The sequence below is a fragment of the Piliocolobus tephrosceles genome, chromosome 5 (assembly GCF_002776525.5).
Source record: "Piliocolobus tephrosceles isolate RC106 chromosome 5, ASM277652v3, whole genome shotgun sequence".
In the NCBI taxonomy this organism is placed as follows: domain Eukaryota; kingdom Metazoa; phylum Chordata; class Mammalia; order Primates; family Cercopithecidae; genus Piliocolobus; species Piliocolobus tephrosceles.
Genome location: NC_045438.1, coordinates 75,617,496 through 75,632,035, shown reverse-complemented (window position 1 = coordinate 75,632,035; position 14,540 = coordinate 75,617,496). Strand labels below are relative to the sequence as shown.

Sequence of the window (14,540 nt, the reverse complement as noted above, 5' to 3'; positions counted from 1 at the left end):
CAGTCCACACTAACTAAAGGAGATTAATAATCTGGATGGGACTGATTCAAGCAGTTGAAAGGCCCAAAGATTTGAGCTGAGGTTTCCCTAAGGAAGAAACTCCATCTGTGGACACCACCTTCAGCCTGTGCCTGAGAGTTCCAGTCTTCCCTTCCTGAAAGCCTGCCTTTCATATTTCGGACCTGTCTAGCCAGCCCTACAATCATATAAGCCAATTCTTTGCAATAAATCTTAATCTCTCCTACTGGTTCTGCTTCTCTGCTTAAATCTTGACTGATACAGCCATGAAACTTACTTTTTTTTTTCTTTTTTATATTAAATCTAATTGACTGCACCTTGATAGTGAAGGCAGAAATTGCTCTATAAGGGTTCTCTTTATTATGGATGAATTGAGTGGGGTTCATTAGTCTCATAGTAGATGTGACTATTCTTTTAATTCAACATGTTGCTTTAATATCTATTTTGCTGTATCTTTCTTACCTTTTTGTGTCAGAAGGAAACATCAAATGTAGATTCAATAACAACCTGCTTTTGTAAATCAACCTTCTTTTGTGACTTAAAACCCTCATGTTTAACTGGCACAAAACTGAAACTCTTATATACAAATAAATGATGTTTCCTATGGATGTATAAGTACAGAAAGGCCTTTGCTTTCAGAAATGGAAATGCAGTATGAAATCATTTCATCAAAATAGAAGCAGACATTATCATTGCTTTGCCAAACTGACAATCTAATTTTAAATAATTCAGCAGTAAAATTTTCATCACTTTACTAGACAGAATTTCTTAAAGCTGTTTAACAGTTTTATAACTCTACTAACAATTGTTGACTATACTACTAGTTTTTTTGTCATATCATCTTGAACTACTCTGAGAACTTCTAAAACTAGAATACAGTTATATGCACACAGGTCTTGAGGTCTAATTTGGAAATAAGCACAATTTGAAGCTAAATTCAGCTTTTAACAGAAATTATTATTCATAATAAACTTTTCTAAATGAGATGCAGTAGTCCTTTTTTTAAAAAAAACGCCACTTTAGAAATGTTAAATATTTATTTATTTTCTTATCAGGAGCTCTTTTCTTGGTTGTGATAAGAATATGCACAAATAACCATATTTTTTGATTTTTTGATATTTAAATATTAGAACCCATAATTCAAGGTGTTTCTTTTTCTCCATATAGGTCAGTTACTATTGTAAAATAAATTAATTTTAATCACAAAGGTCTAGTACCAATAGATATCTGAGAAACTTATAATTTACCTCCAATAACAAACTTGTGCTTTGACATTTTTTATTATAAAAACTGAGTTTTTCAATGAAGGCAGTTTAGCAGGACTATAGTTGTGAAAATAAATCTGAATGTAGCCATTCTTTAAACTAAAAATCATTGTAGAATAAAATGTCAAGCAAGTGAAAACTTTTCCGTGATATATACAGAAATGATACCTACATAAATATTTTCACATAAACAAAAACAAAGATCAAGAAAAAATTTAAATATCTTTGTGGGCAACAGAAATACAGAGATTAAAAAGGTTATTTTTATTTTACTTCAATGCTTCCATCGAACACAACTGGCAGAGCAATAGGAATTAGATAAACCTTTACATTTCTTCAGGGAATTACATACAATAAAGACACCTCTCTAGAAGAAAATAAAATATTAGCATAATTAGACTGCTGACAGTCATGACTTTCAATTTAGTCACCCTGTTTGCTCTACTGTGAAGCTATATGCTTTATCAGTATTTTGACAGTTGAAAGAAAATAAAGCTAACACTGGCAAGATCCAGCACAAACACAGGTGGCAGCAAATTAGGCACAATATTGTGTGGATTTTCCTCTCAATGTGGATTACCCATGCCTAGAAGATAATGGCTTGCAATGCAAAACAAACATTGTGGGATAAACCAGACAATACTTAAACAGATATATTTTCTACAGGAATGTTTCCTGAAGTGTTTCCCAGGGACTACCTGAGCCAGAGTCAGGCAGAGTGCTCAATAAAATAAAAATGCACATTCCTGGGCTCAACCACAGACCCTCTGGGGGCCCAAGAATCTGTACTGCTAACAAGCTCCCTTGGGAATGCTTAAACACGTATTAAAAGTTTAAAAAACATTACTTCATACTATCTGGAATTTCTCTTGCATCTTTCTTTTGACCACAAATATTTTGTTTGTGGTCATGCTTCTTACTAGCCAGAAGGAAGAACAGGCAAACAAAAAACCATTTCGGATTATGCCTGTCAGCACGGAGAATTAGTAGTGGTATCTTTCCCTGCCTCAAGAAAATACGGGGGAATAGGCAACAAATGATTTTGCTCCTACATTTCTCAAAGGTGCTCCGTAGTACTTATTTTTAAAGCTTTCAAAATGTATACATAATAAAAATGTTCAAAATGATTTGTAAACTCTCATCAGATCAAGATAATCCAGTGTAAAAAAAACTGCTGTTCAGTGTTGTTGCTGAATTCTCACAAAGACCCCTTCATAATCTTTGTTCACAAACAGGGAGCGTCTCGGCAGGCACTCCAGAACTCTCACCAAATGAGGCACTGCCTATTAAGTAGCATGAAAGTACCTAAAGACTGCCCATAAAACAGGAACAAAGAAAACAAAGCTCAGTTTCAACTCCAGCCAAAAAGGAGTCTTCATGACCTACCAATATGTAAGATGAATACAGATCATGCTGACTTTCCTCAGAGAAAGTCTAATAAAAAAAAAATCCTTATCGATATCTGCTTGAAATCTAGTTTATATTGAAAATGGAAAGCAAAATACAACATGCTACTAGTATCTACTACAGTGCTTATGTCCTATAAAATCCCTATGGACAAAAACAATTTTACTTGTGAATAAAAATTAGAAATGAAAGAGGTAGGTGACTATCATTTGAAGATAATCCCAAAAACATGTTGAATAATATGCTTGAGTCCCCAAAGAGCAATTTAACTGGACAATGAGTTCCAACACCGGTACAATTTCCTTAACAGCAGGGTTTCCCAGGTCTTTCATGATGTCATCAACCTTTCAATGCCCTAAACTCCGGATACAGTGCCATAAGCTCTTCAGATATTTAATATTAAGAAATAGCTAATGAAGTAAAATGTAAAGAAGTAATACTAGAGACCAAAGAGTGAGGTGATGCTGAAGTCAGCTTGGCTCTTCAAAAATCTATACCCTAGTATGGAGGAAAGCACATTTGAGTTGGACAGGACATTAGAGATTCATCTAATCCAACTCTCTGGTTTTACAAATGAAGAAATAGAAGCTTATTTTTTCCACTAGCTCACAAAGCACTAACATCCTGAAAAGATGCTATAAGTCCACAGTTAACTTACTTAATTAATCAATGATGTAGCCAAGTGGCTATACTTTCAGCCCTTATCCCTGTGGGCTGTTTTATAAAGTGAGCCACTGGTAACAGAGAAGCTGACCAAGGTCCTAGATGCACCTGGGAGCAGACTGTCAGCAAGAGAAAAATAATTTGAAATGTCAGACATGCCCTATTAAAACTTGTTCTAGGCTCAGACCAGGGTTCATTTTCCCTTCTTTGTAGGAGACACACATCTGAGTACGTTCACAAACTCCAGCTCTGCTAGGACAAGCATTGGGGCAACAATACTGTTTTGCCCAGAACACTTAGAACTAACACAGGTGGACAACTAGAAACCCCCAAACCCGCAGGCTCAAGACCTACACACAGCTCTTTAATTTCTCAATAATTGTTAGTCACTTGTTTTGCAAATAAAAAACAAAACAAAAAAATCACTGGATTTCCTTCATAGCCTTATTTATCTAAGATTTTTAAGTCTCACATTAAACAGTGGTTGTAAATCAGGTGTGGTGGCTCACGCCTGTAATCCCAACATTTTGGGAGGCCAAGGCAGGCAGATCGTTTGAGCTCTGGAGTCTGAGACCAGCCTGGGTAACATGGTGAAACCTTGTCTTTACAAAAGAAAATACAAAAAATTAGCTGGGTGTGGTGGCACACACGTGTGTGTGTGTGTGTGCATGTGTGTGTGTGGTTCCAGCTATTCAGGAGGCTGAGACAGGAGGATTACCTGAGCCTGCAAGGTTGAGGCTACAATGAGCCATGATCACACCACTGCACTCCAGCCTGGGTGGCAAAGCGAGACTCTGTCTCCAAAAAGCAAAAAGTGGTTATAAGTGATTTTATTTTTTCTTTTCTATTTTCCAGTGTTTCTGTAATGCCTTGATATTTCTTTCGGTAGTAAGAAAACAAAGGCTAATTTTTAAAAAGAATATTATAGTCTAAAACATTAAAGGATGCATAGAGTTCCCTCTTGACTATGAGACATCTAAACTGAATGAACTGTCTGTGTGGCACACTGGAACAGCACAGCCTCAGGATTCTGACAGATTTTTGGATCCCAGCTCTACCATTAACCTTGGGCAGGATTTTAGTCGCTCTGAGACCTGCTTTCTTCACCTCTAAGAATGAAAACAATAATACCTACCTCACAGCATCCTGTGAGGATAAAATGATGCACAGTGCCTGAAACGTAGGTCCGTAAATGTCAACCCCTTCTCCCTATACTCCACAAAAACCCTTGAGTAAAAGGAATCACCACAGCCTGCACCAGCCACCTGCCATCCCCCTCACTACATTCACCTTTTAAATTTGCAAGGATGCTGTCTCCTTGATTTTGTGCTATTGCTCTGAAGAGTTGCTATTGTGCTTAGAAAAATTTCTACATTTTATGTTCTCTCTTTTACAACTGTACATGCAGATAAAACATTTTTTAAAACTATCTTCCCATAAATGATAATGCACGTTTCCTAAAGCACATATCATGTATAAAAACAATTCTGAAAAATAAGACTGAATTAATTTGTACATTCTCTCTTAAAGTGCACCAAAGTAAATAGTAATGACCTTTAAAATGTCACTAACCTTCTTGGGTTAGTTTTTAAAATAAAACTAAATATATATTGATTGAGATGTTTGGCTCCAATGCGATGGTAAAAAGCAGCAGTGTCTTCCAGAAAAAAAAAAGTCTTGATAAACTCAACTAAGCATACCTTAGCAGCACATAAAATGCCTACAATTCAATATAACTGCAGGCTCAATAAAGCACAATCCTGATTCCTACTATGAAAACAAAATCAATCAAGGAAAAACCCAAAAACTAAAAAAAAATCTCCTCACCCTAAATTGAGGATTTCTATTGAACCCTGGAGGTAATATTTGTAATCACTTTCCTATTGTTTATTCCTGGTAACAGAACCATAATTACCATTCTTTCTTTACACTGCTCACACACATACATACACAAAGTCTATAAAAAACAATAAAGTATAAGTGGAGAGGCTATGAGAAAGAAACTTCAATGTCAATAAAGAACAAGCATCACCCAAAATGTCAGTCAGTTCCAATATTCACACCACCGTCCGATGTTCCCCACACACATAGACCGCACTAGGACGTATCCGTCGCCTTGTGTGACCAGGGAGCTGCGGCAAAAACTTGAAGGACTTAGGCATCATGTCCAGGCAAGCATCATGGAATTTCTTAATCCTCCAGTAGTAGATCAGTGGATTCAATGCAGACTTGAGGTAGCAGAGCCACAGTAGCCAGGTGCTAATCTCAAAAAAGTTGTGCTGATAGTAAAAGTGCTTACTGAATGTTGCCACAAGGCTGTAAGTGGTGAACGGGGCCCAGCAGACAATGAAGACAGCAAAGAGAATCAAAATAGTGGTGAAGGCACGTGTTTTAAAGCCCATGTCAATGCTCATCTGGAAAGGTCTCTGTAGACTCATGAGACCCAGTTTGCTGGCCTGGCTGAGGCATATACCTTCAGGGTAGCTATGGATCCTCAAGGCATTGTGCCGAAGGGTGTTGAGTATGCCCATAAATGAATACAATATTACCAGGAAGGGTATGAAAAAAGAAATGAGAGAAATCAAAATCACATAAGCCTGGTAGCCTGGATTGGTTGTGTACCCAAACACACACTGGGGAGCTCGGGAAGGTATCTGCAGGTCAGGGTTTCCTACGGCTAAAGGAAAAGCTACACAAAAGGAAGTTGCCCAAGAAACTGCAATCAGAACCTTAGCTCTATATGGGTTTAGCTTATCCTGCCTCTGGACTATAATAAGGAACCTATCTATGCTAATGATGAGCAGGATGGCTACTCCTTCTATCACAAATAACCAGAAAAACATAGCAGATACCCTACAGAAGAATTTTCCAAAAATCCATCGGGTAGTAAGGATAGTTACCAGGGCAAAGGGCATGTTCAGCACTGCAAGCAACATGTCTGCAAAAGCCAGGCTGGCAAGGAGGATGTTAATTGCAGATCGCATGGCAGCTTTTTGGTAAACCATGAGGCAAACAACCAAGTTCCCAAGAAAAGACACAAACAGAATGAATATCATTATAGCAGAAAGGGTAATCTGAAGAGGCAAGTTTAGGCTCTTAAATGCTGCTGGTGTTGCGGGCACAGCTGTACTATTCACTGTCAAGGAACTCAAACCAGTGGGAGCCATGGTTTCAAAACTGTATCTAAGCAATGGACTGATGTCAGGATGCTGGAATGGTGGAGGGAGTGTAATATTCATGTAGGTGTTTTCATACACTACAAATGTCGTGTTGGATGTCCCGGTATGGAAAGCAGTCAACACTGCCGAGAAGACCATGGTTTCAGTAGGATGGAAGATGCAAGCAGAGATGCAGGTGTTCTTCAAGCATTTCAACACAGAACAGCAGTATCAGGTTCCATTGATGGGCTTGGAAATACATTCTGGAAAATGGACAATGAGTTCCATCTTCCACAAGAGTCCTTTTGCCTGAAAACAAAACCAAAACACAAAAAGTAAATGAGAAATGAGATTTGTAAATAACATTTAACTCCAGGGCTGCCTTTCATTATGAAGGATCAGTTTTGCTTTTTGACCCTTTAAAAATATTTTAGCCTCCAGTGTAGTCAACACTAAAATACTGTTCTGTTATTTTATCTTTTGTCAACCATGGTGGAAATTTCATGACATTCATATATAAAGCAAAAGTGCAAGGAATCTCAAAACGTATTACTGCCCCAAAGACAAAAGTTATAATTTTACTGTTAATTTTTAAAATATTTCCAGTGGCTTTAATTTTAATTAAATGTTAATTTTAATTTTCATGCTTTTCTATAGTCACTATTAATACAGATTTTTATTACCTGGTTCTCCTGAGAGCACTATTTTTTTAAATTAATAGTTCTTTGGTACAAGTTCTTACTCTAATTTTACATTAGCACAAAACCAGACGACAAAGAAACCTAAAGCAGGTTTCCTATTTCACACATAACAATTTTTAGTTCTAACATCCTTATTAAGTAGGTACTAGGTAATTGTCAATGAAGATCTGAAACATTTTATTGGCTTGCTTTCTATTTATTTATCCAATTAATTCACCAATTTTTTTCATTTTTAGTTTTTGAATTAAAAACTCATTCATTTTTAATTTCTTTCCAGAAGTTCCACCACCAACCGTACTGGAGAATTTACTCAAGAGGAGAAGAAAAATTCTAAGTAAGAAGTCTTGGTAATATTTTCAGAAGTTTTATTTTACTAAAGCTCTCTTTGTTTCTCATAGTCTCTCTTCTCTCCCAAGTCCACTGACTTTCATCCTTCCTTTTCTGATATATATCCATCTATCTTCTCTATTTTCTTCTCCCTAAATAACCAATCTTATTTTGTGTTAGCAACTTGATCAGAATGTGTCAACCAAATAACAAAGTTAGAGATGTTAAAGGAGAGATGACTAAAAAAAATTCAGGTATGAAGAATCTACTCCAGAAAACTTACGAAGATATTTAGTTAGCTTGCTCCAAAGAGTTTCTTATCACATTTCTCTTATCTTAACCCCCAATTTCTTAACCAGATTTCTGTAGCTCTAGAGTTTTCTGTAAGGGACTTTCTTAATCTGCTGTCTTACACATTTTGTGGTATGGGTTTTTCCTTATGTAGGTCTTTACTGGAGAGGTAATCTCTTTATAGTTAGAAAGAAGTCTCTGAATTTCTGGCTAGATTCCTTTAATAAGCTCTTAAAAGACTGGAAAAACATAAATGTACAGCAGTTTAAAACAAATTGCAGTTTACTCATTATTTTGACTTAGAATCAGTCATTGAATTTCTTTTTTTTTTTTTTTTTAAACAGAGTTTCACTTTTGTTGCCCAGGCTGCAGTGCAACGGCACGATCTCGGCTCACCATAACCTCCTCCTCCCACATTCAAGCGATTCTCCTGCGTCAGCCACCCCAGTAGCTGGGATTACAGGTATGTGCCACTATGCCCAGCTAACTTTGTATTTTTAGTAGAGATGGGGGTTCTCCATGTTGGTCAGGCTGTTCTCGAACTCCCGACCTCAGGCGATCCACTTGCCTCAGCCTCCCAAAGTGCTGGGATTACAGGCATCAGTCACTGCACCCAGCCTAGTCATTGATTTTACGGGTCATTGTCAAAATTTCATTCATTCACTTACTAGTGTATGATGGGCAGGAATATCACATTTCTAAGATCCAAGATCCAGCAATGTAGCCAAATCAGGGACTCTCTACCATACCTATAGCTCTACAATCCCATTTTTTTTGTCCAGGGCTGCCTTTATAAAAAAGAAGAATCCTGATCTACTCCTTCAAAATATCAACTTTACTACTTACTTTCACTTCTACAGTTTAATTTCTTTGCCCTTACTAGATTTTATCTATCCTCACATATTCATTTTGTAATACAAAACATACCTGGATATGATGCCACACTAAGCCAGCTGCTCTTTAACTTTATTAACCCAAAGGGGCCAGTGGAAAGACAGCAGTAGTAGTTGGAAGATTTTACACCATAATCACCATCAGCCTCTACAGAAGTACCCTAAATATACATATAATTAAGACTAAAGGCTGTGCGTAATTATAAATTAATCTCAATACAAGTCTACCTCTATAGAGGTAGAGGTAATTTCTCTAGAAAAATTATAAATAGACAATTGTGTATCTTAAGCCTAATGTGAACAGCTAAAATTGTGTTTGACCAAGTCAACTAACATATATCCATCCTGCATTACTACACTGTTCAAAGTATTTCATTTCCTTGACCATGTTAAGGAACAAAAACAAAAAATGGAATGAAACCAAAGTAAAACCATAATTTAAAAGATGCCTTTTAACTTGTTATATTTGCATAGTCATAACATCGTTCTACCATAAAAGCCTCCCACAACTATAAAAATTTCTAACAATATTTCATCAAATATCTGTTTAAGAACCTACTACATGCCAGATACTGAAACGAAAATGGTGAGCAAATAAAAGGCTTCTAAATTTCTGGTTAAAAATGCAGACTGACCACAGTCCACATCCCCAAAATCACACTGAAATGACAGTCAAGTGATTTTTTTAAACAAAGTATATAAACCAAAAGGACAAGAGGTATAAATAAAAGACACATTAGTAGATTTAAAAAAAAAATTTAATTCATTTTATTTATTTATTTTTTTTGAGACAGAGTCTCACTCTGTTGCCCAGGCTGCAGTGCAGTGGCACGATCTCAGCTCACTGCAAGCTCTGCCTCCCGGGTTCACATCATTCTCCTGCCTCAGCCTCCAGAGTAGCTGGGACTACAGGCACCCACCACCACACCCAGCTAATTTTTTTTTTTTTTTTTTTTTTGTATTTTTAGTAAAGATGGGGTTTCACCTGGTTAGCCAGGATGTTTTTTAATGTTTTAAGGCAAAAAAAAAAAAAAAAAGCAAATGGTGTTGTGGTAACTGACTTAAGAAAGCAGAACAGAGAACAATTTATTCTCAATACTTCCAGGGAAATATGCTTCAAAGAAACTGAAACAATCCTGTAGATCCCCAGAGAATCTCTGGATGCCAGTTACCACAGAGAGTATAGGTAGAGCTGAAAACTGGAAAACTGACTGAAAATCGGAGACACTGGAACCCCACTCCACACCTAGTTCTCCTCCTCTCTGAACAATCGTATGAAAGCACCTATCTCCATTTCAGTAGCCCAACTCTGTGGCACAACTGAACCTGACAAGCACCAAACTCGAAAATATCAGTGCAAGGCTGAAAATGGGGGAACTGAGTGAATGCATATTCAATTTGAGAACGTAGCTCCTTTCGCCATCCTGCTCTCAGACTGCCAGGAACATATTGCCTATGCAGAAGACTGAAAGGCTGTAACTAAATAGCCACAGAGGAAAAACCTCTAGATACTAATATCTGATGGTAGAATGCCAGCTTGGTGCCCAGTCACCTTGTATATGGAAGCCCACCCACTGTCAAACCAGCCCATAAGCAGAGACTCTAATCAACTTTTCAGTGACTATTAAATATAAATAGTCAATTTCTCTAAGAAATAAAGAGTTTAACAAAGAGATTAAACAAAGACATTTTTGTAGTTAAACATTAAGGGAAATAACTTGAATTTAAAATACTAAGGAACATAGCATGAACAGACTTAATAATGCCTTTGCTTCAGTATCTGTACAGTGGTCTTCATTCACTTCACTCCTGGCTCACTGGAATGTAAATATTCCCTGGCCTTCTTCCTTTTCTTATGAAGTATAATAACCAAAGCAGTGCTCTTGAATGCTCACAGTAACTACATTAAAATATTCTTTCCTCTAAGCATTTCTCATCAAATATCACTGTGACCTGAAGTTTCTTTGAATTTTATATAAGACTAAGTAAAAAAGTTTCATACTTAAAATTTGTATTTCCAAATGAAATAGGATAGTAGTAGCATGAGATCAACAGACAATTAGCTTAGGTTGGTAACATTTACACAGTACTCCTAATGTTAAATCCAATCTAGACTAGTCTTTATTTGCCATTTGTTGGAAATGTTTAACAAATCTTCCAAGTGAGAAAAATTTTAGATTATGTATGAATGTGTGCACATGATATATGCATACATAATACACATGTTTATACAAACACACCACATGTATGTACATTTGTAAAACTCACATACGGTAGCAGTGACTGGATTTATGATTCTCTCTTATTGCATCTACAGAAACAATGCTGGGGTTATCAGGTTAATGATATAAGTGGAGTGTTTTATATTTGGAGTGTGCCAGAATGTCACATTTATAGGGCTTCAGTAGCTAGAACGGTCAGTGGAGGTTGCGGTATTCTCTTGGTTCTCTTTCCTTAGTCTTACCTGCCACTGGAGTGCTTTATTTTATTTTTTTTAAGCAGGGCATATCACTCAGGCTGGAGTGCAGTGGCACAATCACAGCTCACAGCAGCCTCAACCTCCCAAGCTCAAGTGATCGTTGGAGTGCTTTAAATACTTGTTTTATTCTCCGAAAAGGCTATATTCTTCTAGAAGGCAGCCATTGATTTTATTAATCCCATTGCTCCCTATAACCACTATGATTTGCACACAGTCCGATAAATATTTAGATAACTAACTTCATCTGCACTGTTTTGTGGGATCAATTTTTTGTTTACTCATTTTAATATTCATGAAATCCACACATTTTAAAAATAATTAGATAAGTTTTAAGGTGATCATCAAACCCTGTCCCAACCTTCACCATCCCATTCCTGTTTTTAGTAATAGTCATTCTTAATTAAAGGTTTTTTCATATATTTATCCTTTATATATCTAAATAACATGAAGAAATTACTTTTTGGTTTATCAATTATATATATTAACTCCTGATTTCCTGTAAGTACAGATGTAGATTTAGCTGTCACAGCATTGCCCAATTTATTTATTTTCCCTTTGTTCTATCAAAATCTTTATTTGAAACTTTTAAGTTACAGTAGTGTAATAATGTAGTTATGTAAATAGTATACTTACTGATAAGCCAACAGAATATTTTCCTTTCTTAACTTTTAGAAATCCTAAAATTAATAATTCACTTAAATATTTATTCTCCATTTTTTTTTTGTTTTGTTTTGGCTGTTTGGATATTTTTGTTAAGTTTTTGTTCAAGTCCTTTGCTCATCTTTCAGCTGGGTTGTTTATCTTTTTCTTATAAATTTGTTAGTATTTATATATACATATATATACATACACACACACATACACTTTTTTCCCCAAAGGATGAGGCTGCATAATTTATAAGGAACAGAGGTTTATTTTGGCTCACAATTCTGCAGGGTGTGTGAGAAGCATGGTGCCAGCATCTGCTCCTGGAGGTTTCAGGAGGCTTACAATCATGGTGGAAGGTGAAGGGCGAGAGCAGGAAAAGAGAGCAAGAGGGGTTAGTGCCACAGCCTTTTAAACAACCAAATCTTGCGTGAACTCAGAGCAAAAACTCACTCACTATTCGGAGGACAGCATCAAGCCTTTCATGAGGGATCCACCCCATGACTCAAATAGCTCACCAGGTCCAAACCTCCAACATTGGGGATTACATTTCAACATAAGATTTGGAGGGGACAAACATCCCAACCATGTCAGTATCATATTCTATGGTACTGCTTCTATTCAGAGCAGAAGTTTATGGAAATCTCATGATTAATGAAGTTTGGGCTCAGTACAACTCCCACTCATCCCAGAACTCATGCCATGGTTATTCTACCAGTTTTGAAATGCGGTATTAGAACAGACAAACTCAGCAGATTCCCTCACTGGTTCTCTAATCTGTGGAGCAAGGGCTATAATGGTAGGAAAGGTTAACTGCAAACCCCTAGAACTATCTATTTCTACCTGTGAAAATAGTAAACCAAAAGCAACATTTAATTCCTGCAGAGATTGCAAAGATTAGAGTCACCATCAAGGACTTGGAAGAAGAAGGTGATCAATTCTGCCATAACTCTATTCAAGTTGCCTCTTTGACTTTGTAGAAAACAGATGGATTCTGAAGAGTGCAGATGCTGTACCAGATGTGGTTTTACTGATGGAGCGCATCAATGTATTTCCTGGCATCTGGTATACGGCTATTGATCTGTCAAATTCTGGTTTTCTCTATATGTGTTAGCAAAGACTACTTGAAGCATTTGCTTACCCTACTATCCTACCTCAGGGCTCTGTCAAGTCTACAGCATACTATCATAATCTAGTCCACAGGGACCTTGGTTGTACATAGAATGTCATGCTGTCCATTACATGCTGACTACATCTTTTAAATTTTCTAGGGGTCTTAGTAGTATTCCAAGATATCCCCTTCGAAGTGATAGCTCTCTTGCCTACCACTAATACAGAGACACAGCATTTAGTTGGCTTTTCTGGACTCTGGAGGCAACATACACCTCATTTGGGTATGTTATTCTGACCTACTGATCAAGTAGCTTGAAAAGCTGCCATATTTGAGTAATCAGTAATAATAAGAGAAGGCTCCACAACAGGTCCAGGCTACTATGAAACCTGCTCTGCCACTGAGCCAAAAGATTCACTGGTGTTTTAAGTGTCTGTGGCACACAGGGATACTGTATAGCATTTGGCAGGGCCCTTAAAAGTCAGACCAGATCTTTAGTATTTTGGAACAAAGCAATGGAACATGAGTGCTCCACATAAACTTGGTGCTGTCTGACCTTCTGAAGCCATACAGTTGGGTTTGCATGGAGCATTTCAGCCTTATGCGAAGGGTATGTATGAAATCAGACCTGGCAGATGCTCAGGGTACAGTTTGGTTACATGAGCAAATGGCTGAGATTCCCATAGCTCCTATTTTTGCTGTAATGATCCTCTCTTTAAACTTCACCTGTGACCTCACTGAGAGGAGTTTCTCATGACCAGTTAACTAAAGAAGAAAAAAATTTAGGCCTGATTTATTGTGCAGAGTTGTAGCATTACAGCCCCAGTTGGAAGCCCTTAAGGGCAGAGCAGAGAAAACCTCCCAGTGGGCAACATTTTGAATACTATACTTGGTTGTTCATTTTGAAGAATTCATGCCAGAGATGAAAAACTACATTCATTCATAGATAGCAGCTAATGGTTTGACTGGCTAGTCATGTAAATGCTCACCAAATAGCAATTTTCAATAGAAGAGCTTGATAATCAGGCAGACAAGATGACCTACTCTATTGAGCTCAACTAACCTCTTTCTCTAGTCACTCTTGTCCTTCCCTAAAGGGTTCGTGAACAACATAGCCATGGCAGAAGGGACAGAGGTTGTACATGTGCTCAACAACATGGACTTCCACTCATCCAGATCAATCTAGCTATAGCCACTGAACACGCAACGTGGGAACACAGGGACCAAAACTAAACTTACTGAATATGACATAATCTCCTGGAGACACTAGCCAGCTACTTGGTGACAAGTGGATTACACGGACTACTTCCATGATTGTTGACTTTGCTTTTATTAGAATATATACATATGCTGGATAATTTTACCAAATTAGGCCATCAAGCATAATATCAATATATTTAGTATCCTGTGCCTCCTTCCTTTCACACAATATCCTACACATATCAGAAAAAAGTAATCAGAAAGTTAATAATCACCTCCACTGTGGTTACAGATTTCAAATAAAAACAGTGGGAACTCAAAAAAAAAAAAAAACCTCTTAAAATTTTGTTTTTTAAGTATCCAGAAGCATAAAGGAACAGAC

At 37.0% G+C, this 14,540-nt stretch overlaps 1 protein-coding gene across 1 annotated transcript in view; it reads right to left on the bottom strand.

Moving 5' to 3' along the window:
• Positions 1–1,040: 1,040 nt before the first annotated feature.
• Positions 1,041–14,540, bottom strand: part of GPR63 (G protein-coupled receptor 63) — a 44,465-nt gene continuing 30,965 nt past the window's right edge. The window contains exon 2 of the mRNA XM_023205874.2: positions 1,041–6,820. Within this exon, the coding sequence (XP_023061642.1) occupies positions 5,411–6,670 (1,260 nt within the window). The 5' untranslated portion in view covers positions 6,671–6,820 and the 3' untranslated portion in view covers positions 1,041–5,410. The remainder of the gene's footprint in view (positions 6,821–14,540) is intronic.